The sequence below is a fragment of the Jaculus jaculus genome, chromosome 11 (genome assembly GCF_020740685.1).
Source record: "Jaculus jaculus isolate mJacJac1 chromosome 11, mJacJac1.mat.Y.cur, whole genome shotgun sequence".
Classification (NCBI taxonomy): domain Eukaryota; kingdom Metazoa; phylum Chordata; class Mammalia; order Rodentia; family Dipodidae; genus Jaculus; species Jaculus jaculus.
The window spans coordinates 3,749,608-3,773,684 of NC_059112.1; the positions used below are offsets into that span (position 1 = coordinate 3,749,608).

The 24,077-nt window shown below is 41.0% G+C and overlaps 1 protein-coding gene across 1 annotated transcript in view; it reads right to left on the reverse strand.

Annotated features, from left to right (window-relative positions):
• Slc4a4 (solute carrier family 4 member 4) overlaps positions 1–24,077 on the reverse strand; it is a 352,960-nt gene that overhangs the window by 22,224 nt on the left and 306,659 nt on the right. The window contains exons 17-20 of the mRNA XM_045161217.1: positions 15,615–15,728; positions 13,611–13,772; positions 2,455–2,633; positions 1,256–1,328 (exon numbers count right to left, since the gene is read on the reverse strand). Of these exons, the coding sequence (XP_045017152.1) occupies positions 1,256–1,328; positions 2,455–2,633; positions 13,611–13,772; positions 15,615–15,728 (528 nt within the window). The remainder of the gene's footprint in view (positions 1–1,255; positions 1,329–2,454; positions 2,634–13,610; positions 13,773–15,614; positions 15,729–24,077) is intronic.

Genomic DNA, 24,077 nt, shown 5'->3' on the forward strand with positions numbered 1-24,077 from the left:
AAAAGGGCAAAAGGATCTCTGTAAAGAACCAAAGGAGTTTTGCCTTGAACTACTTAGTGGCTATACTTAAGTACAGTATGAGAAACAGGACGAGCTGTTTCTAGAATATGGGTTTTTTAAATCTTCCTAAAAGGAAAAGTTTACACAGTATCTAGGTTCTGTGTCCCTTTGGAGCTGGACAGGAGTAGTCAGCTGACAGTCTCCAGGGTTAAAATCAATGTTCTGTAACATTTGCAAAGTGAGAGTTCTAAATACATCTAAACTTTCTTAATTGTGATTCTATAGTGAAAATGAAACACGTAAAAAGTAAAAGACAACGTGGGGGCCGGATGGTGTTGACAGACTAGGAAACGATGGAAAGATTTCCCATAGAGGAAACTGCAATGTGCAACGACCCCAGTTCAGGGGAGCCAGGGAGGGGTAGAATTCATCTCAAAAGGAGCCTCCCATGATATGGAGTCACAACTGCCTTGCGCATGGCTATTAGATCTATGGATGAAACTTCATGCCTTATGGGGCAAAGATACAAATTGTCAATAATTGGTTAGTAATGTTTTATAACAGAAAAAAAAGGTATAAAGCTAGTTTGTACCACATGCAAACAGGAAGCCTCATGAACAAGGAATGCTCACTTTCTTTAGTTTGATTTCAGCTCTGGGAAAAGGCCATCACTTTAGTTTGTTTTCCATCTTGGTAGAGATCCACTCTATCAATACTCCAGTGTTGGTTCCTAACTTCCTAAGATTCTACCGTGTAGTTTTTCTTCTTCAAAAGTTCACTTCTAAAGTTTTCCAATTATAAATCAATAAGTTTAGTCTCATTTTCCTTTCGGGATTAATAAATAGGTCTTCTGGTTCAAAGATAAACAGAAGAACAGTTATAATTTACAATAGAACAAAAATCTTTAATGATGGTTCTGAATGACTCAGCAGTCTGGCGAGGCAAGATTCAGGTGCAAGCAGGTCAACAGGATGGACAGGGCGAGGAGGAGAGCAGCGGGCAGGGAGAGCAGGGTCAGCCCGACTGCCCCGTGTGCTGCTCCTCCTCGGGGGTCAGAACCTTCCAGTACCGGGGTTGTGTGTGCTCCAACCGAGCGAAGGAGAAATCATAATGGGGAAACGTGTGGAGGGCTAAGAGTCCTTTGAACCTCCCCTCTTGTGTGCTCAGACATCTTGCAAACATTTCCCTCCTCCCATGCCCACTAATCTGTCAGTGTCCTAAAGAGCAGGAAGAGGTGTGTGCTCCATGTATTTACCTTCAAGATGGGAGCCATAAAGACGGACAGACCGGTCAGGATAAACACAAGGGTTCCGGTGACTCTTTGTTCCCTGAAACCAAATCAAAAGATTACCAATCTACCTCTAGGTGTCATAAACATGCTTTGGTCTTTTCACTTTCAATAAAAGACTACATATTAATCAAATTAATGATTGCCTGAAACAGCAAAGGTATTGAGATAGTGCAATTAATACCTTGAGAACATCATATGCAGTCAACATAGCTATAAAAAACTCATAAAAAGCATTGCAATATGTGATTTGAACTTATGAAGAAAAACAGCAATTCTGTTAAAGCTCTTGCTATTTTCAGAACCAAAAATAAAAATAAAAAATAAAAAATAGAAAAGAAAAATCACTTGCTCTTGGCCTATCAATTACTGGCCTCTGAAGCCCTTATTTTTCAAACAACTGGCCTGTTGTGTAATTACACCTTCTTTCTTGGGAGACAGATATTACATTGTCCCACATTCTAATTAACAAACAGCTCAGGGAAATTTCATGAGTGCAATAAATCTCACCAGTCTAATTTCCAAATCTACAACAACGAAAGTACTTTTGAATGGACATGATTCCCATCCAGCACCCCTCCCCCGCCCTCAAGAAAGAACTGCCCACTGTCGAGGCGTGGGAAATGCTGGCTGTGCTGTGCAGGCCACCCACCCAGGCACTTGGGAGCAGGGTTCGCAGCATAAAGACTCAACAGAGTACAGAGGTCTTCTACCATTGCCCTTCAGGGCTGCACAAATTTAACGGTTGAGGGCCAAAGTTTCTCAAGTTCGTACAGGGACAGAAAATGGACTGGGAATTACAAATTACTTTTCTTATATAAAATGTTGAAAAATATATGTGGACTCAAGTGTTTTAAGTCCCTGATGGAGGACTGAGACACAGTCTGCTGTGAAGCCCCACAGTAATCTAAATATTGAAGACAATGAACTGACCAGCTTATGTTTTCATGTCATATCATTTAATCTTGCACAAATCAGATAAAAGTGACATTTCATGAGAAGTAAACAAAAAAATATGAAAATCTTCTTTCTGATAGAAAGTTATTCTTTCCTGGGACAGGAAAAGTTAAAAATAATGACCATCACCAGCCTTATCTTGTCCTTACGATTGGCATGTCAGTGTGTGCCCAGTGCGTGGCGTAGAGCCATTTCCTGCAACTACACACCTCACTCCTAGAAACTTTGGCTGTTCTCCGGGTGCAGAAGTCTCTGTCTCCATCTTCAGACTGTCGATGTGCGCGATGGAGATGACAGTGGCCGCCACGTACCAGGGAAGCGCCATGAAGGAGCACACGACCATCAGCATCGCCACCCAGAACAGGTCCAGGTGGTACCCAGCTCCTTTCTGCAGAAAACAGTGACATGTGTAGAGAGATGTGCATATTTCCATTCCACCCACACTCATGCATGGGATTAAGATGAACGAAAGAAGTCAGCCGATCCTCTCGGTCAGTTTAGCTCCTCGAAGGTAACTTCCTTGAAGGAAGGGACTCTGGCTTTCTCCTATGGCTACAGCAGATATCTCCTCTAATACAGCTTGGAACGACTGTTTAACTTAGATTTAAGTCCCCATTCCACTTAAGATTTGTTATTGATTAACCTCTCTACATCCAACTTCATTATCAGAAGCATGGAGATGTGCAGCTATTTTTGAAGTCACTGGGATGACTCTGAGACAACAGCCATGGGCGTCCTGGAGCGACATGCAGAGCAGCAGCCTGGTGAGGGCAGGTGGCAGCCATAGCTTGTTCGCATAGCATGGCCATCACCTTAAAAGCAGCCCTCTGTTTCTCTGCTTGACAGCCCACCACGCATCTAGACGGCACATGGTATTTGTAAAGACTGTCTGCCCACCACTGGATCCTTAAATGGCATGTTGAAGAACATTGCTCACCTTTTACAGTATATGAAAATAATTGTTTGATAACCTCTTACCCATTATCATCAAGGTAATTAATATGCTCTAAGCACAGGCTGATGACAAACAGTAACATTTACTGACTGGAAGAGTTCTTTTATTCACTAAAAATAATATTGTTAAATGTGTCCACAATGTTATCCCATGGTTATATTTCTTTGTTCTATTTATGAAGAAACCAAAGGCTCATGCTCCTGTGGAGCCTGAGAAAACAGAGCTGTCTGCACTCACAGCATGACAACAGAAGTACCGAGAGTCAGCGTCTGAGGAACATAAGCCAACAGAGAAGCTGGCTTTGGCGGGTAAGGATGCGACACACACTAGCAGCCCAGGGAGGGTTAGACATCCCGGTCTGGTTACAGTGTGTCAGAACATCTCTCTCCTCTCATGGAAGCACCAACATCTTCCCTGTGGCTTACACACACATGTCCAATCTTGTTCCCAGAGACTACATAGAATGAAAGAGGAACCAACAGAAGAAAGAAAGATGTGGATTTATTAAGTCAGGCCTGGCTGGGAACAAAGATGTGCTCATGAAACAAATAACTCAATATATTTGTATGAAACCAGTTCATTTTAGGAAAATCTAGTTGTTTGAATTGGGAGTGGTATATGAGAGGATAAATTAAAGAAAATGTGGAATGGGCAGCAGTAATGTTTAAGTTAAGTATTGTGATACATTTGAAATCCTGGTTATTCATTCTTCCAATAAATAATTGACTGGCAAGTTGATTCCAGGCATGAGTTTAGTGGCTAGGGTCATGTCTGTGACTACAACAGAAAAAAAGCCTGGTTTTGTGGGTTTTCCACTCTACCACGTGAAACAGTATAAATGACATAAGCAAATGATGTAGTATCTAAAGTGGTCATGTGCACCAAAAGGAGCATCAGCACTTGGTTTGTGCACTGGTTGTGACGGGGAACGACTGGAGGGTTTCATGTGGAGGAGTGACTGGATTTGTGCTCTAGGCATGTGGCCAAAGTGAGGAACAAACTTGAGAACGGCAGGACCAGTTAGGAGGCGGTGGCCACAACCAGGGTAAAAGACCCTGGTTGTCAGAAACACGATGGTAGCAGTGAAGATGAGAGAAGTGACTGGATTCTGGCTACTCACTGAGGTGGCATGTATGGGATTGTGCCCTCCTGCCTGGGCATCTGTCATGACCCTCCTTTAGGCCATTCATGATGTGACCATCAGTAGCTGGACCAATGTCTACAGCCTCATCTTTTGCCTCTGCCACTTGAGTTCTATACCAGCACCATGCTCAACCACTGGCAGGTACTCAGATGTGCTTCTAACCCAACCACCATCTTCTGCCTAGCATACGTCCCCTTTGCTCCCACTGGCTGCTTTACTAAACCATGCTAAAATGGGAATGAGTGTTTGTCTTTCTTGGTGGTTTAATCCTGGCTCAGACTAGGCAAGACAGATGAGTCCCATATGACCTCCTCCTTCTCATTCCCCGCTTTCCATTTCACTCCTTCTCTGTCACAGCATTCATGCTGTTTTTGAAACTGTACTGTAGGTTTTTAAAAAAAAATACTTTTATTTATTTTCAAACAGAGAGAAAGGGGAGGATGGGTATTCCAGGGCCTCTGACTACCAAAAATGAACTCCAGATTCATGCTCCACCTTGTATATCTGGCTTTACATGGGTACTAATGAGTTGAACCCAGGCTGTGAGACTTTACCAGCAAGCACTGGGCAATCTTAACAGCCCACAAATCTATATTTATCCATTTTCATATTAAACTGTAAGTAGCACAAGGACATAGCCATATTTCATCTTTAGTTGCAGCCTGATTGCTTTAGCATGGTGCATAATACACAGTTGGCCCTCGATAAATATTTATTTAAAAAATTACAAATAGCATTTATACATTTTCCCAATTGGCAATTATAATCTAATTGACCATATGAAAAAAATGAAAATTTTCTTCACTCATTGATAGAAATGTGAAACCAAGTAAGCCAGGGAGAAGAATGGGTAGGAATAACACATGATTTCTTGTCTTATTTAAATGCAAGGGCATATACTACCTGTAATTTCACTTTTAGAGCTTAACTGAGTGGCATAAATACATAGATATGAGTTAATTTAGTTATCTGTCAGCTACTTATCTATAGTGTCCACTATATGGGGGGACTGGAACTGTGTCAGAGGCCATGTTATAGATACTAAAGTAGTAATTCATGGGCAGCAAACTCCAATCTTGTTACTAAAGAAACTGTAATGATGTAAGGATGTGCAAATGGCCAGATGGATGGATCCTAATGGATACAGAAAAAGCAACACATGCCACCCTGCACCATCTTGATACTTTCTTATTTTTTAAAACTAGCCTGAGTCAGACATGATGAATACTCATAAAGAAGACCTATAGAATATAAAAGAAGTTAGACTAAGGAACTAAATAGAAAGTAAAGGTAGCTATTTATAACATTCAGAATAAATAATAATTCTTGGATAAAAATAATTGTTTGAACATAATTACTCTGTGGCCTTGACATTACTATCTCCAACAGTCCTTCCTTTCCACCCACCACACTGAGAGTTTTTGGTGTTGGTAAAGGGAAATAGTCATTACCACCAGAAGTCCATGCCTGCTGTGCCTCTAGCCTCCATTTCCCTCTTTCATTACAGCCATGGGGGATTGATTATTTCACACATTCTTGCTGGGTTCCCTCCTTGTGTGAGATTTACACATATACAGTGATTCCCTCACTTCCTAGGAAACTTTTTCCTCCAACCTTCATTTGATTAAGTCTTAGGATCTCAGTGTAAATGCCCTTGCCTTGGGAAACTCTCCACACCTGCTGACTTTGGTCAAACGCCTTCACACAGCATCCCCTCTCCTTCACAGCACCAGCTACAGATGCAGTATCTTATTTTATATGATTACTGAAATTCTGCCTCTCTCCCTCACAGACAACAGATCCCCATAAGAACTGTGACTGCGAGTGTGTTGTTGATCTGCCATAGTTCTGCCCATATGCTGGATAGTATAGATAAAAATCTGATAGCTAACTGAATTAACCAATATTCATTTATTTTATAGCACTCTGTTACGGTCTAGAAGTGAAATTACAACTTATATATGGCCCTTGTTCTCAAGGGCTTTCCTATGAGCACATCACCCCAGGTTGAGGTGTGGCTGTGCAGGGGAACCCAGCCACAAGGAGTGTTTCTCACTGAGCAACCTAAGACTCCCGTCGCAGACTGTGTTGGGATCTCATTGGTCCCAAAACTGTTATCCGCTAACTGTGCATTGAACATTTTGTGTCTTATTCTATCCTATGTGCCCCTGTTCAAAATGACATTCTATCCTATGACTTTTGGTAGGTGAAAGCCCATTATGTCTCTTCCAGGCACAGTTAAAATTTCCCTTCTTCCTCCACGCTGCCCTTGTCACAAACGCCTCTGAATCACTCTTATCACAACCCACTCTCTGCATCAACTAATCTTTTCAAAATCTAAATCATTATACAACACTGCCCTGCTCAAAACCTCTCAATGACTTCCAGTTTCGATTAGAGTGAAAACCAAACATTGTAAAACCATCCACCAGGTTCAACATAAGTGTTTCTTCCTGGAACCATTTTTGTCCTTTCATTCCCTGTTTCCTCCAGTCCACAAGTGACAAAGTCTGGAGACACTTCTGGTTCTCACAACTTGGTGGGGGGTGCAATTGTCATCAGGTGGCTAGAGACCAGAGATATAGCTCAATAGCCATCAATTGTGACAGCTAACACCACAAATAACTGTTCAAATGGACAATGTTGAAGTTGACAGGCTCAGGACTCTGTGCTCTGAGCCCACTTCCTGTGACTTCATCTTTTTTTAAAAGACTTTATTTTATTTATTTATTAGAGACAGAGAGAGGGAGAGAGATAGAGAATGAGAATAGGCACTCCAGGGCCTCTAGCCACTGCAAACATCACTCTATCCACTGCATGCACCATTATGTGCATCTAGCTTACATGGGACCTGGAGAATTGGACCTGGGGTCTTAGGCTTTGCAGGAAAGTGCCTTAACCTCTAAGTCATCTCTCCAGCCTGACTTGATCTTTTGAATCACATGTTCCTCTGCTAGTCATACTGGCCTGTATCTGTCCCTTGATATTCCACTGTGGTGGTTGAATGAGAAAAGTCCCCCACAGTCTACTGTGTGCTTTTCCCAGCTGGTTATATCTTAGGAAGGTTGTGCAGCCTTTGGGAGGGGTCCTTGCCGAGGAGCTATGCACAGAGGTGGGTCCTGGGGGACTAGCTCACCATCACTGGGCATAGCTAGCTCACTCTCACTGCTCCCACCCTGTTGCTGATCTATGAAGATGCAATCCAGTTGCCTGTTCTGCCATTCTTTCTCCCCATGATGAAACTTCCCCTCAAAGCGCAGAGCCCTCTCCTCCCATGAGCTCTTTCTGGTTGGGTGTTCTGTCCCCATCTAGGTTTCTTGTGCTCTGGATCTTTTGCATTGGCTCACATCTTTACGACATGGCAAACTGTTATTTCATAGACATTTACTCAACACCTCTTTTACCCAGCATTCAACAAAACAATGAATAAGACAGAATACCTGAGCTGAAAGACAATGAAGGTTACTAGTTGAAGTCAGGCATGAAAACAAGTGATTTAATATGTATACATGACACACAAGAAGGCAGGTCAGATCTCTGACTTTAAATGGTGGAGGAAGGAGTGAATAAGAAAAATCCGCCCAGCTCCTTTATGGAACAGACATCAAGTGAAATGGTTTTATCTTCTGCAGTTAACACAAGTGTTGAGTAGAAAACAAACATTTAATAGATGTTCAAAAGGCTAAGCATATCCAAAGGATGTTTTATCTTCACAAACTGGAAAGGATCTTTAAGTACAAGAACAGAAGGTGAAATGTTAAATGTAAAATTATGTATGATTTGCTACTATAGAACAAAAGTAGTTGAGGATTAAGTCCACAAAAGTCAAAATCAATGAGACAAGTATAGTAGGAAGAAGTTCATATCCAGTACAAAGATCACAACATGGAGGGTTCCACAAGCGCGCAGAGAAAGGAGACACACATTCATGCTCGGAACCCACAGTAACTGGGCCGCAGGCTGGTTCACTGCATAGTGAGCTATGACAGTGCCTCCCACCCAGGGCTCATAATTAGAACTTGGACTTGCATAAAGATTATAATGAGTTCCAAGTAGAAATTCACATAAGTTTAGGGAAAGACTACAAATAAAGAGGATGAGGTATCTGGGTTTGATTCTCCAGGAGCCACGTTAGCCAGATGCACATGGTGGTGCATGCATCTGAAGTTCATTTGCAGTGGCTGGAGGCCCTGGCACACCCATTCTGTCTGTCTCTCTTCTACCTCTCCCTGCTTACAAATAATTTTTTTTTTTTTAAGGAGATGGGAGCTAGAGAGATGGCTTAGCAGTTAAGCGCTTGCCTGTGAAGCCTAAAGACCCTGGTTTGAGGCTTGATTCCCCAGGACCCGTATTAGCCAGATGCACAAAGGGGCACATGTGTCTGGAGTTTGTTTGCAGTGGCTAGAGGCCCTGGCGTGCCCATTCTCTCTCTCTCTCTCTCTTTTTCTCTCTCTCTCTCTGCCTCTTTCTTTCTCTGTCTGTTGCTTTCAAATAAATAAATAAAAATAAACCAAAAAAAAAGGAGATGGGCTTTTCTATTGTCACCCATCTTACAGCATAACAAAAAGGTAAGACCCTATTGCTGAAGACACCAACCATATGCTGCCAACACAGAGCATGGGGAGACCTGACGGGAATCCCAAAGACAGCCACTCCCCAGAGAGTTAGTCCATCTAGTGCTGGAAAGTGGCCAAAAACAGTCAGGCAAGCCACCACAAATTGGAAGACTACATGGTCAAGACAATATAAGTTTTAAGTTACAGTTATTTTCTGAGTATAACATAGGGGATTTGAAAATATTATGGCTAAGAAATAGAGGTAAAGTAATTAAACAAAGTACTATATGAGATATCATGTGAAAGGTGCTACACAATAACTTAAGTACACTAAAATATTATAGGCATGAAATAAAAGGACTGAATATTATGGATTCTATTACAGCCAATGTTGGTTATAATAATAGGATCAGAAAAAATAAAGATAGAACAAGGTGAGGTCTGGGTGTTATCAAAAGTATTAAAAATGAAACAGTAAGGATATCATGTTCAAATCAAGGGCTTTACCACAAAATTCATAGGAAATTGGCAACCACAACTATGTGATATCCACTACTAGATATTTGTCCTAAATGGTGTCTCCCTCCTACACCCAAACAGCAGTACTGTGAAATCATGTGAAGTTTCATCTAGCGCCCTGATCTTGTTATCTGAGGCTCACTTGTGCCCTTGCCTCTGACAAGGACTCAAGGATGACCTCGGAGAAACCTTGACCTTGCTGACCCGGGTTTGCTTTTGAGTCCTCTGTGAGGAAAATGAGGGACATAGCTGACCAAAATGATGGCCAAGAGAAAAGCCAAGAGCCTTGGCATTCCTGCATCAACACGGAGCTGTCCAGCAGAGTGGAGAGGTGGATTTCATCCCAGCAGAGAAGGGAGCCAGAGCCACTCGACCCGGGCCAAAGCAAATGCTGCCTCAAACATGCTGCTTTTTTTTTTTTTTTTTGGTTTTTCGAGGTAGTGTCTCACTCTGGTCCAGGCTGACCTGGAATTCACTATGTAGTCTCAGGGTGGCCTCAAACTCACGGCAATCCTCCTACCCCTGCCTCCCGAGTGCTGGGATTAAAGGCATGTGCCACCACGCCCAACTAAACATGCTGTTTTTAATACGGCACTGCGTCTACCTCCCTTGCTGCTTCCAGTTTCGCTCTGGAATCAATTCCATAGCATTTAGTGTCCTTTACAAGTTTAGACAGAATCGCTAATTTTCAGAATCCACAGTCCTCATTTCCTAACAAAATGTGAATGAAACAATTTCCCAAGTGAAAAGCTTTGATTCACGATGAGATGTCCACTAGTATCATCATATTCATGAAGAGAGAGTGGCATAACTACCACCATGTAAAGGAATGATTTCAGAGAAGCAGTTCCAAAAAATGATTCAAAGTTCTTTTTTGTACACCCATCTCTCAGTTTCAGATGCAAATAGTAACTTATCTCAAGTTTCTATCTTCTATAGGGAATATAAGAATAAAAATTATTTCTGTTTCATGAATCTTAAATATTGTACATCCTAAATATTGAATTTTTTAAAAACATTTTCTTTATTTATTTGAGAAGGGGGAGAGTAGAGGCAGAAAGAAAGATAGAATGGGCACGCCAGGGCCTCCAACCACTGCAAATGAACTCCAGATGTATGTTCCCCCTGTGAATCTGGCCAAAATGGGGCCTGGGGAATTGAATCAGGACCCTTAGGCTTTGCAGGCAAATTCCTTAACCGCTAAGTCATTTCCCCAGCCCTAAAATTTGAATTTTGTCAGTAAGAAAATTTAGTTTAAAAAAGAATAGGCATTTACCTGTAAAGGTACATAGCAAATCTGACCAATCATAGATTAAAATTTAAAATGTGGTACAATTTTTATATCAAAACTGTAAAAGTTTATTAACTATTTAAAGTAATATTTCACCATTGTACTAGTCAGGATTTTCCAGAGGAACAAAACCAATATAATGGATATGTATATGAAGATTTATTGGGTTTGGGTAAAGGACATTCTAGGCAGTCCAACCCGTAGGCTTGAGAATCTGAGACTGCAGTAGCTGCTCAGTCCATGATGCCAGACACCACAGCAGTCCCAATCAAGCATTGAAGGTGCATGACCCATATACCTCAACAAGGAGGGGCCAAGGGTAGGGGGCAGGTCACAGATGAGCCTAATAATGATGCCAAACTGACTGTATTTGCTGACTACAAAACTAATTAATAAAAAAATAATAGTAAAAGAAAATTCTGAATGGTTGCAAAGTTATTGGGCCAGCTACCAGCCTTTAAAATGTGCTACAATTTTTTTTCAAAATAATAATGGAACATTCAACATTCACATTTAACCTTTCTATAAACTATTTGTATACCAAAACTCCTCCCAATCCAGAACAGAGTCGGTGGAGGACCATGCCTGTCTCAGCCTTGCCACTGAGTATAATGTCAAAAGAAGAAAGTCTGCAATGTCATTCCTAAATATAAATGTATACTGGGTTTGAGATTGGAACCCGCATGGTCTCTGTGGCCTGGGCAAGATCAAGCCCAAACTGGAATTTAAAGTAATTGTGGCTCTCTTCCTCCCTCCCTATATACACGCAAATGCATTTATGAGAAATATATATGTATAACAACCTACACTCCAGCAAGCTTCTAAATCTGGTGACCCGTTAAAGGAAATGCAGAGGACAAAGTGTGACTGAAGACACAATGGGGGAAACAATCACCAGTATCTAGACTGGGGCAAGTCTTCAGTACAAATGTAGCAGACTTTATTTTCTAAAAGTGGCTGGAAAAACTACCTCACGTCTCATATGTTTTTATAAGATATGACCTCCCCTTCCCTGTTAAAGGGCGGCTTCTTTCCTCACCCCCTTGAATGAGTACCTATGGCATCACTGACCAAGTCAGGGTCCAGAAGCAAAGAGGTACCACTTGAGATGGCTAATCTGTGCGTCATTTTGCTAGGATCTAGAATAACCGTGGAAGCAAACCTCGACAGCTGTGAGGGTTTCCTAGATTAGATTAAACAAGGTAGAAGACCCATCCTAACTGTGGGCCATGCCTTGCCATGGCCAGGGTCCTGGACTGCCTGAAAAGGGGCAAGACAGCTGAGCACCAGCCTCCATCACATCGCCGCCTGCTTCCCACTGCCACCGGACATGGCCAGCTGCTTCCTGCCCCTGCCACTGCACCCTCCCTGCCGTGACGACTGGACCGTCCCAACAGAGCAAGCTAACCCCTGTCCTTCCTTATGTCGCTTTGGTTGGGTGTTTGTTGCAGTAACAGGAGAAGTGACGAAAGCACAAATGAACCAGGGCACTGACTCTGTGTTGTTTTTTTTGTTTGTTTGTTTTAACTCATGGCAATCAGTTGCCACCGAGCAAGTGCAAATACTACAGCTGCTGACCATGTGAGGAGCTCGAGTCCGTGGAGAGGCCCAGAGAGTGAGAGGGCATGTGGCGGCCCACTCCCCTTCCCCATCACCAAGCACACAAGCAAACTACCCAAGCTCATGCCGTTACCTTCGTACCTTCTATGACTTTAGCAATTATCCCATGGTCTTCCTTTCAGCCACCTCGGACGATACTTTCTACCCCCTGACACAGCACCCCAATGCCCACAGCTGATGAGCAGCACCCCAGCATGCTTCAGGTGCTAGCCATGCACTTCAGAACCAGCCAGCATGCTCAGCCTTCGCCCAGAAACCGTTAAACCTGAAACGTCTTCTCTTTGAACAGTGCTTTTAGCATCCCCTCCGCCCCATCACGCAATGCCCCCTGTCCCTGACGCACAGCCCATGTCTGGACAGTGCGCCACGCCCCCTCGCCTTCCCCCTCCTTCCTCTCCAAAGCGGGTTCTGTCGTGCACCGTTTCCCTTTCCTTGGTTCCCCTCTGCTCTCTGCTGCATTCCATTCTCAGTGATTTCTCTCCCTTCCTTCTCTGACTCTAATGCCATTTTCAGGTTTCTCTTACATGGTAACTATGAAAATGTAATGAGTTAATATATAATGTAAAGTGCTGAGAACATGACCTGCCTCAGAGTAAGCATCCACTGAATTATAGTGCCAACTGGTATTATTCATATATCGCTCCCTAAGTGATATTTTTAAAACCTTTTGTAGCCTAAAATACCACTGGAAAAATTGTGTAAGGTAGGAACAATTGAGGCAGCTCTATTGAAAGATGTCCTATACCACTGAAATACTTTTTAAGCTTTATGGCAATAGTAATAACGAATTTTCATAAAACAACACAGAATTTTCTCCATATTTTAGGGACAGTAGTGTTCCAGACATACATTTGAAGACAAAAGGAAATAAATGTTTACCTACAGATTATAACTATGAATTATCTGAATAATCATTAACAACAAATATTCATTGGTTCCTAATACAAAGAAATTATAAGTGTGTTCAGACTCATGTGCATGCCCAACAAGCACTCTACCACTGGGCTCTACTAATATCCCTGTCCTTAAAAAAGTCCTTGAAAGGGAAGATAAATAACTCTGAGTTGATGTAATAGAGGGCAGGTGCACAGTATACATTGACTCATCTTTACTTGCCATTGTCTGGCACATTGGGATCACAGATGCATGCATCCCTTTGCATCTGGCTTTACATGGGTGTTAGGGCATTAAAACCATACTGGCAGGCTCTGCAAGCAAGGGCCTTTGACCTTTAAGCCATCTCCCCAGCCTCGGTGACAACCATGCTTCCGGACACTGACCTTGAGCTTGTGCTCTTTTCTGTTCACGATCACAGCTGTGATCTGCTGGTCCATGAAGATCAGAATGGTGACCAACAACGCAGGGATGGCGGCAGCCAGGTACACCCACCAGGGGTTTGCTCCAAACGGGGGAATGAACCAGCCTCGATGAGGACTTGTCGGCTTCAAGCAGAGAGAGAATACTTTCAGAACAACATGGGGGTATCTTACTTGGGGGAAATCCTCAGATGATACATGTATCTTTGGAGAATGAACATATTAAGTAAGTAGAAGCAGTTACAGGTTGGAGGAAAAGACTTATCTACTGAAAATGTTGCCAGTGGATATCATTTCTGAGGTAATATCTGAAGGGAGGAGGAGAAGAATACGGGTTGCTGGGAAAGTGAGGGATGGAATGTTGAGCATATGAAATGCTTTGGGACAAGGTGTCAGATGAAAAAAAAAAAAGTGAAATAAAAGTGACTTGAATGTAAGGGAAAGCCAGAAGAAAACCGCAAATGTAAGATTCCTCATGAGGTGGAAAGGAATCACAGTGCCATCAGGGATGAGTGTTAGCCTTTCAACTGAAGCTGCTCCTACTACTGCCAAACCAAAATAGCTTCATAGAACATACGGGTTCATGTCTACTATGCCATAATGGGCTGATTTCAACATTCTGACTACTTATTTTTACAAATGATTCCAGGAATTCCCAGAAATACTGCAGAAAGCTAGACGCACTGGGTCTTTTTCTGATTCCTAATAGGTCATACATGTCTAGGACAGAAAAATTTTATGTTGTTCCTTATGTCAAGAAGTGCAAATAAATAGAATTATACCACCAGCTACAATTAGCTTCTCTAGATTTTGTCATTAGCATCTTCTTGAGACTGGGTCTCATTCGGTAGCCTAGGCTAGCCTGGAACTCCCTATGAAGCCTATCCTAGCCTTGAACTTGTAGCAATCCACCGGCCTCAGTCTCCAGTGATAAGATTAATGGTATAAGCCACCTTACCCAGCTCAGATGTTTTGAACTACTAAAGTCTCCTCTTCACCTCCTCTCTGTTCCCTCACATCTCCGTCACGGAAAGTAGAGCCATTGTTCCTCCTCCTACCACCCTGTCACTCAGGAGGGAAACACTGCTTGCTCACTCATGCACTTCAAATCCCTAGGACGGAGTCTAGCTCAAGCAAATATTTAATAAATACTGACTTACACGAGATAATAATGAACTAATTAGAACTTTCTCTGCTGATGAGTAGTGATGTCAGAGAACATACCGAACACATTCATGATGCCTTAGGTGTGAGTACATGTGTATCCCTTCCTCATAAACTACTTAATATAGAAAACCGTACTCAACTTAATTATGCTGCCACAAATATGATCTCAAGAGTTGATAAAGTAAAACATGTTTTAGACAACATGAAAATTACCTATAATATAAATGTAAACGACTGAAATGTAGATTTTGTTACATATGCTTACATATATAAGATGTTCTAAGAATGCATAATTCTTCTATATTCTTTGCTATGTCAGGATACCTGGCAGGTAGTGTGGTAGGGCTGAAAAGGGCACTGAATTGAAGCTTACATTCTAACTCGACTCCCTATTGCCACTAGTTAAAATTTATGGACATTTTACTTAATTTTTGAGCCTTAAGGTTAGACATGTAGAGCAATAATGATATTAGTTATGTTGCATGATTCCTAGAGCTAATATGTGAATTAAGAGCATAAAGTATATGAAAACTTTAAAGTACTCTAAAAAATAAGGCAGATTATGTGATAAGTTATTTTAAAATAAATACAATATGAATCTTGCGTTTGATTCTAGGCTGGGCATTTAATTTTGGTGAGAAAAAAAATAGACTAATGCCTAAATGAACAAAGGTACTTCTTTGGTAAAAATGGATAGTTGTACAAAAATATGTAAAACAGAGACAAAACAGACTATAATAAGAGAAAAGGGGGGAAGGCCAAAGAGTTTAAAGAAAAACAAAAAGATAGACATTCACTCACCTTGAACTCACTTGGCACAATTAGTTTTGGAGTGTCCACACCTACCAGGGCATCTATTCCACAAAATATGAGAATAGACAAGATAATAGCAAAATCACTGATCAGTTTTCTTGCCTGGAAAAATAAAATCAAAACAAGGGACTATTTAAAATATGTTGAAAAACATATGATGGTAAAGGACATATTATGCATATTTTTGACTGAACAAATAATTCTCTATCTGGTTATTTATAATGCAATTTCATTAATAATGATTGCATATAACTGGCTGCAAGTCTATAAAAGCATATGCATAGTCTTTTTCCCTCTTCTTTCCTCTCCTCTTCTTCCTCCCTCCCTACCCCTCCATAGGTAGGAGAAGTTATTCAGATTACATCCCTGGAATACTGTACAAGCATGTGTTTTGTTTGTAGCATAAAAGACACTTGAATAATAATGAAATATAAACACATATTATACAACAAAATAGAAGTATATATTGGGAGGCAGCATTGTGATACATATAATAATATAAAATCCATAAGATAGCCCAACAATACCATGGATTTTGAACAAGTTATACTCAAGATTCAGAGTAGGGAGAAGTGATGACATCAAAATAGACTGATTGGGGGGGCATATGATGGAGAGTGGAGTTTCAAAGGGGAAGTGAGGAGAGGGAATTACCATAGTTTGTTGTCTATTAATTATGGAAGTTGTCAATAAGAAACAAAGAAAGAAAATGTTCCTCATTCTGACAAGTGTTGGAAGCCTCTTGGATATAGGGCAGCTTTTTTTCCACCATGGAATTGTGCTCGCCCAATTCCCAAGTGCCTGTCTCTGTCAGAACTTTACATCGTGTCCTCTCCCATGTTTGAGTGCAGACCCTCCACTCATAAGTCACTGAAGGAGTCAAAGGGCCTATGGGCTCCCCTGATGTTCCTCTGTAGTCACTACAAGTACTGCTGAGAGCCAAGAGCTAGAGCTGGAGCAAAGATAGCTGAGTTTCCCATAGGAGGATGGATACACCTGACAGTGTATAAGTTCAATAATAATTACTCAGTGCCCAGTAGCCTGTTGATGCCAGAGAGAGGAGAAAGCAAAGATGGGCAGAGGAGATGTAGCTCAAGAAAAGCTGGAGGGAGGAATGGAAGTCATGTGACAACACAGTATGCTGCAGAGCATAGGGCTCAATTCTTTATCATTGCCAGGGCTCAGGAACCTCAGTACTAACCAGCTGCAGGATACCAGAGGGTTCTTTTGAGAGGAGTTTCTTGGCCTCTCTCGGAGGGCAATTCTGATAGTGTTGGTTTCCTTGAACAGTGTAAACAAGGAACAGAAGGCCAGCTTTCAGGGAAAGTTAACAGCAATTACACATAAGTGTCAAAAATAAGTAGATGGCAGGAACCCATTAATGTCGGAAAAAAGAGGAAAGCAGTTAACAGCATAGTCACTCTCGTCAGCCTGGACTGGGGATTCAGCATCATTATTTACAACCCATAAGTATATATAACCGAGCTACCTCCCCAGTCCCCAAAGTATACTTAAGTGTTAGCTCTTCAAATGTTCACATGTGCCAAAACATACTGAACTGTGTGGTCATTATCCCTTCGCTATGTAACCATACTTCAATTTAAAATCAACCCCTCCCCTACTCGCCACAAAAAGCTCTCAGGACGTCCAGATTGAATTCAGGATGACTTTTCCAATTATTCTCTCAGGAAGCTCTTCTTTTATTTCAGTAGTGTTGTTATTCTTCCAGGTAATTTGACAATTCCTCAATAATTTTATTATTGAACAAATATGTGTTTATTTCATTACTCATACTAACTACAATACATTTTCTGAAATATTTTGGGGTCTATTCTTTGAAATGTATTTTGTTTCTATTTCAAAAGTAATTTTCCAGGCATGGTGGCACATGCCTTTAATCCCAGCATTTGGGACACAGAAATAGGAGGATGCTGTGAGTTTGAGGCCAACCTGAGATTACATAGTGAATTCCAGGTCAGCCAGGGTAGACTGGGTCCCTACCTCAAAGAAACAAACAAACAAAAAAAGAGTAATATATGGTCATTGCAGAACATTTAGAAAAAATATATTTTCCAATTTCACTACAAAAATATTTGTCATTTTCATTAAATCCTTTATATTTGTAAATAGATCCTCTTTTGAATATAATTCTGTTCACATATATGTGCACATATGTTTTTCACATTCTTCTTTGTTTGGTTTTTGCTTTTTTGAAACAAAGTGCTGTGTTTATCAAGACTGGACCAGAACTCACCATGCAGCCCAGGCTGGCCTCAAACTTGTGACCCTTCTGCCTAGGTGTGAACATGTCATGCATGTGCCATCATGTCCAGCTTGTCTTCTGTTTTTCATGGCTATCTTATCACTTTTCCAGCCCCCTTCGATATTGTCTACAAGAGCAAGCATTACTGTGCTGGACACATATTCTGAAGTTGATGTCTCTAACAACCTACTGTTAAGATTGCTTACATTTCTCTATAATAAATAGTTATAATGAAATCTTTGCACATATCTAGGGCTATTTTCTTGGAATAAATTTCTGTCAGCAGAATTGTTCTTTCAGTATGTATGTAAAAATTCATGGCTTTGTACATAATGCCAAATTACCTTCCAGAATGTTATATTGAGTCACCAATCTTCACTCTACCGAAACATAATACAAATGACTGTGGGTAATTCTAAAAGCTAAACCCATACTCAGTGGAAAATCAGTTTGTTGCCACTGACAATATTTAAAAGAATAGATAATAGACAGATCACCCCAAATTGTCACTTCTGTGGCTTAACAAAAGGAATTTCTTGCTCCAGTATGAATCCTCATGGTTCATACAGATCTTACATAACTATATCATCCTCTAAAGATGGAATTAACATTTGTTCTGAGAAGTATCTCATTACACTTCATTAAGCAAATATTCCATGGATGGGGGGGCTCGAAGCTGGGGCAGCATGAGGCATCTGCTAACAGCCTGGGGTTTGCAGGGCCACGTTCTCATCCAGTGGGGCGCTGACCTCTGAGGACCTCTGGAAATGGGGTTCGGCTGGCTTCCAGGCTGACTTCACCAGCTGCATTCACGCTGCTCCGCTGGTTTCTCCTCAGTGTCCGAGGTTCGTCTCTCCTCTCTTCCTCTGCTCTCCTAGCCATCATCATCTCATTCAGTCTCATGCTTTAAAACGGATCTGCCCAGGATGGACCATGCCACTAGATTCCAGAATCACCTTTGTGAGACAGTTCAACTTGGGCTTCTTATAGGCATTGCAATATTATGTCAAAATTAAATGTTGGAATGGAGAGATGGCTTAGCAGTTAAGGTACGTGCCTGTGAAGCCTAAGGAATGAGGTTCGATTACCTACTACCCACATAAACCAGATACACAAAGTGGTTCATGAGTCTGGAGTTCATTTACAGTGGCTAGAGGCCTTGGTGTGCCTATTCATTCTCTCTCTCTCTCTCTTTCTCTAATAAATAAAAATAAAATATTTTAAAACTTAAATGTCTAATTGTCTCTAGTTCCTCTTCCTCAGCCCAACCTGCCCCATCACTGATGCCTAAAACCTGTTCTTCACTAGTTTTCCACATCTTAATTAATGGCAGGTTAACTGTCATTTATTCAAAAAAATTGGGCACCCATCAAGAATTTCCTTTATCTGAGCTGGCAAGGTATCTTACAAATATACCTAGAATCCTATTATTTCATTTCATCTGGATTGCTAAATTGCTTGCTACATGGTCTCTATTCTACATTTATCCTCCTTCAGAACTCAGACAATGGAGCTCCACAAGTAATCCTGTTAAAATTTAATCCAGAACACTTAGGATCAGAGGCAGGTAGCCTGCTGCAAGCCTAAGGATAGCCTGGCCTATAATGTAAGGCCCTGCCTCAAAAAAGAAAAAAAGAAAAAGAAAGAAAAGGGAAAGAGAGAGAAAGATAAATGATAGATTAAAAAACTTAAATAATGGACCCCTAATTGCCAGGGCCCTAATACAGCAAAAAGGAAGTAGAATATAGAAGCCAGGCTGCTGAGCAGAGGACCTTGAAGATGAGGAGATTACCCTAGATCATCCAGGTGGGCCAATGCAATCATGAGGTCCTTACAAATGAAAGGGGAGGTAAGATTTGTTATCAGAGTAGTAAAGTATGAGAAACCTGACCAGCCAGCTCTCAGCGGCTTTGGAGCTGAATGAAGTAACCATTCACCAGGGCTGCAGGCAACCCTAGCAGTTGGACAAGAAGAGGAACCGCAGCCCTTCCCCATCCCCCAGTGGGAATGCAGCCCTGCTCGCGGCTTGATTTCTGCCCAGTGACATGAGTTTCAGACTTCTTGTCTCTATGACTCGATCTAGAGCTCCACATCCAACTTCTCAGATCTAAGTTTTTGCTGTTATAAGAGACTGTGTTTGTGGTAATTCAGTAAAGCAGCTATACAAGCCAGTCAGCAGTATATGAATTAATATATACATGGTATATGTATAGAGGGATATCTATATCCTACATGTAATGTATATTAATAGAACCCATAGATAATGATAATCCTGTTAAGTGTGGTACTTTCAAGAGATGGGTACAAAAGTAGCTAAAAAGACTTAATGTCAGCGTTGTGATTCTCAGCATGTGCAGAGGAAAAGAAGCAATCCTTTTGACACTGTTTACCTTCGTTAAAAATCACAGCCAGAATTATGGGACCTGCAAGCTTGCTTTTATTTCTCCTTCCTTCCCCTTAAATTGCATAATATGATTCTATCACATCAGAAATAGCTCCTGGAGATGTTTATTACCAAGACATTCATTTCGAAGACAGTGGATCCCATTTAAATATCACAGTCAAGGAAATTGATTTTTCCCAGGCCACTTCGATATTCAACACTAAGTCCTCTAATTATGAAAGTTTAGGTGGGGGACTCCTCTCACAAGCTGATAAGGTCTTTATACTAAAACTAACTTTAATTTGAACTGGGCAGATCCTTCATGCCAGGAGTAGGCAAGGATCCTACCCTAAAGACATCGAGTTGTGAGCACACGTAGCCCACGAGATGGTGACCATGATCAGCCTATATGCAAGCAACTTTAGGTTCAGGTTTCAGGAGGTAAGAATATTTTTCTTTGAACCCTTTTTACATTTCCAAAAATATTTAGATAAAGTATTTTATCTTTCGTTATTGCTTCTTTTACCTTTCATCAAAACTTGACCTCTTTCTACACAACATGCATGTAGTTCAATACATTAATAAAGAAACACCATTTCCTAATTCTCCACTAGCTATTACTCACAATGATTAAAAGTATAATTGCTAAAGTTCTCCCAGCACCTTGTCCAGTCCTATGGATTCAGAAAGTTCAGATTTGGTTTGGATATCTTATCCATACCAAATCCATAATTAAATTTCTCCATGCTAATCTCCAATACTCAAAGAATAAACATTATCACTACCTGAGGTAATACAAACAAGCTAATTCTTAGGGAGCAAAGGTTTACAATTTTTAAAAGTTTGGTTGACTATTGCTGAAGACACCATATGCTGCTGACACAGAGCATGGAGAGACCTGGCTGGAATTCAGAAGAGAGCCAGTCTCAAGATGTTAGCCTGACTAGTACTGGAAAGAGCTACACGAGCTACTCCGGGAAAATGGCCAACCACAGTCTGAGCAACCAGAGGTTTAAGCTTCTCAGAAGCAAACACCGTGACATGAGGTAAACACCAGTGCAATAGTGGCACACGGCCTCAGTGGGTAACCAATAGCCTTCTGACTGGCTGAGAGATCCACTCAGTGTAAAGGAACCTGTACCTGGAATTGAAACCAGATCAGAATCCTATGAAGACAAATATTATGTTCTCCAGTGTCAAGCTCTCACTAGTCTTTGGCTAAAGAGGGGTTACATACATCAAATTCTCCCTAAATTAAAAAATTCTTATCCCATTTAAACTATGGTGACCTCACTTTCCACTGGAAAATCTGTTTTTCTTCTCCAGAAGGTAATGAGACCAGAGGAGATAAACTAAAAAAAATAATTGACTGCTGCTCCTACAATGCATAAACCACAACCCCACAGGGAATACCTGCAACCCCACTGAGGAGCCTCCCCAGTGGAGTGGGGCAGGGATGAGGGAAAAAGGGTACCAACGCATGATGAAGCCATATGAAACACCTGAATAATAACAATAATAATAATAACAACAACAACAATAAAGTTCGGTTGAAATAGTACATGGATGTGATACAACATGTAATTCCCACCACAATTTATATAGACATACATATCAATAAGGCTTTAATGCCCTTTTTATAATGAGGCCATTTGGACATCTTTTATTTTGTTTACAACTTATATTGGAAAAACTGAATGAGAAAAATATTTTCCTGTCCTCAGTAGAATTAATTCAACAATATCTCAATTCATCTAGTCTGATACGACCATATTAAATATTTAAATTACCAAAGCAAAGAAGAAATTAAGTGGATAGGAAAGACAATTCAAACAACCATATGATGTTCTGTTGGGCGAAAACAACCTAATAAATCTATTACAAGCATAATTTTATGAAGGATGATACCATATTAATTATTGAGAGACACAATCATTGAGACACCAACAGTGAGAAGCCAGTTAATTTGCAGGGGAAAATAAATAAATTTGGCTCCTCGGAAGCCCCAGCAGACACTTGGTTTTCACTTTGCAAGGACCACAGCCGCTCCTAAATTAACTGGGGGGGAAAGGGCTCTGGGCCTGCAGAGCAGTTCTCAATGGATAGAGCTGTCACAGATGGGTCCAGCAGCAGGCACCCGTGGCTCTCAGTAAATATTAATCTATGATGTCAGTTCCTCTAATGAGAGTGGTGCTTGGAAAATTCTAAACAACAGTGTAAAAAAAGCATTTATTCTAGAACAAGGAAAAGCAACCAGACAAACATGTGCCTTTCAGCAATTGCAGACACAAAATGCCATGCTAGCTTTGAAATCTGGTCTCCTTGGTAGCCATCACTATCAAGCACTGTAAAATGAAGCATGCATTCACATTACTCATGGTAATAATCTTAATTCACTGTCCCTTAATTTAATAATACCTACTATATTCAGAATTCAATAAAAGTCTGGTCTCGATCTAGGATTTTAATGCTATAATCTACAAATTAGGGAGATGAGAAGAGAAGGGAAGTAGTCTGGGGAACTTATCTTGAAAGGGCTGACAGCTCATCAGTAGAAGTTACTGGAAGAGGAGGAGGCCTCGTGAAATGGTCCAGCAGGAGGCAGAAAATTTAGCAATCACCAACCGACCTCTTCTTTCATCTTAGCTCAGCGCTGGGCAGCAGAGCAGGGAACCTGATAAGATGTGCCCGAAGCAAGAGGGAACCTGGGCTTCACTATGACTGAGAGCTCTTGAGGGTGACCAGACTGAAGGCTAGAAAGCGCAGGAAGAATAGTGGCAGGCCCACGAAGCTGGGAGGAGCGTCTGCCTTCAATCAGAGAAACCTGCCTTATGAAAAAGAAGCTTATCTTGCTTGTGTAACCCTTGAAGGTGAGAGCAGAGGCCACTTCATGTTTTTATGAGGAATGTCCCCAGGATGCTGAGTTTCTATTTCTTGAAGCATTCAAGCTATGCAAAGATCTCCCCCTGTCAGATAACCAACACAATACCTGAGAAAGCGTTCAAACTGAACACTAAAACTCTTTAAGATCCAAGGCAATGCACTAGATCATGTTCACACTGAATGTTACAATTCTTTAAGATCCAACTGCCCTCCACTCTCCCAAGGAGACCACCTAGAAATGGGACTGGAAGCCAGTTATCTCACTGCACGGTTCTGAATGCTGCTGGCTCTTTCTTCTGTGATGGGCAGGTAGGTGGAAGGTGCTTGAACCAAGAGGACTTCATGGCCAAAACTACTTCTATCTACACACTACATCTGTATCTTCAGGAAAACAAGCCTTCTAGCAAGATTTTGGCCAAATCTTACTTTAATTAGGGCTCAATTCAGGTTAGCTATAACTTTGGCGTTGTGGTTTATATATCTCTATGAGCTGAAGTATTTGCAATGGGTGCTAAATATTCAGGAGATTAAGTTGTATAACTACTATCCCTTTGTCATTCTTCTTAAATATCTAAAACAATTTTAGGTTAAAAGCAAATTTGACTTTAAAAATGACTTTCCATGGTACAAAAGAATTGGAAAATTGGATGTTTTTCAGTGACAGAAAAGTCACTTTTTGAATGAACTTTGCCAGAATGATATGTTCTGATATTTTGAACTATAAAAATGTCACCCAATATTACTAACTCCAGATTGAGACACAGAATATATGCCTGTTACTGCTTACTCTTTTTTTTTTTCTTACTCATTTTTAATATATTGTTTTGGTTTGACAGTTTTTACCTTTCAACAAAAAAGTGATCTGAGAGAAAAAGAAAACAGAAGGGGAATGTCAACTGCTTCTTCTAAAGAACTGTTTATA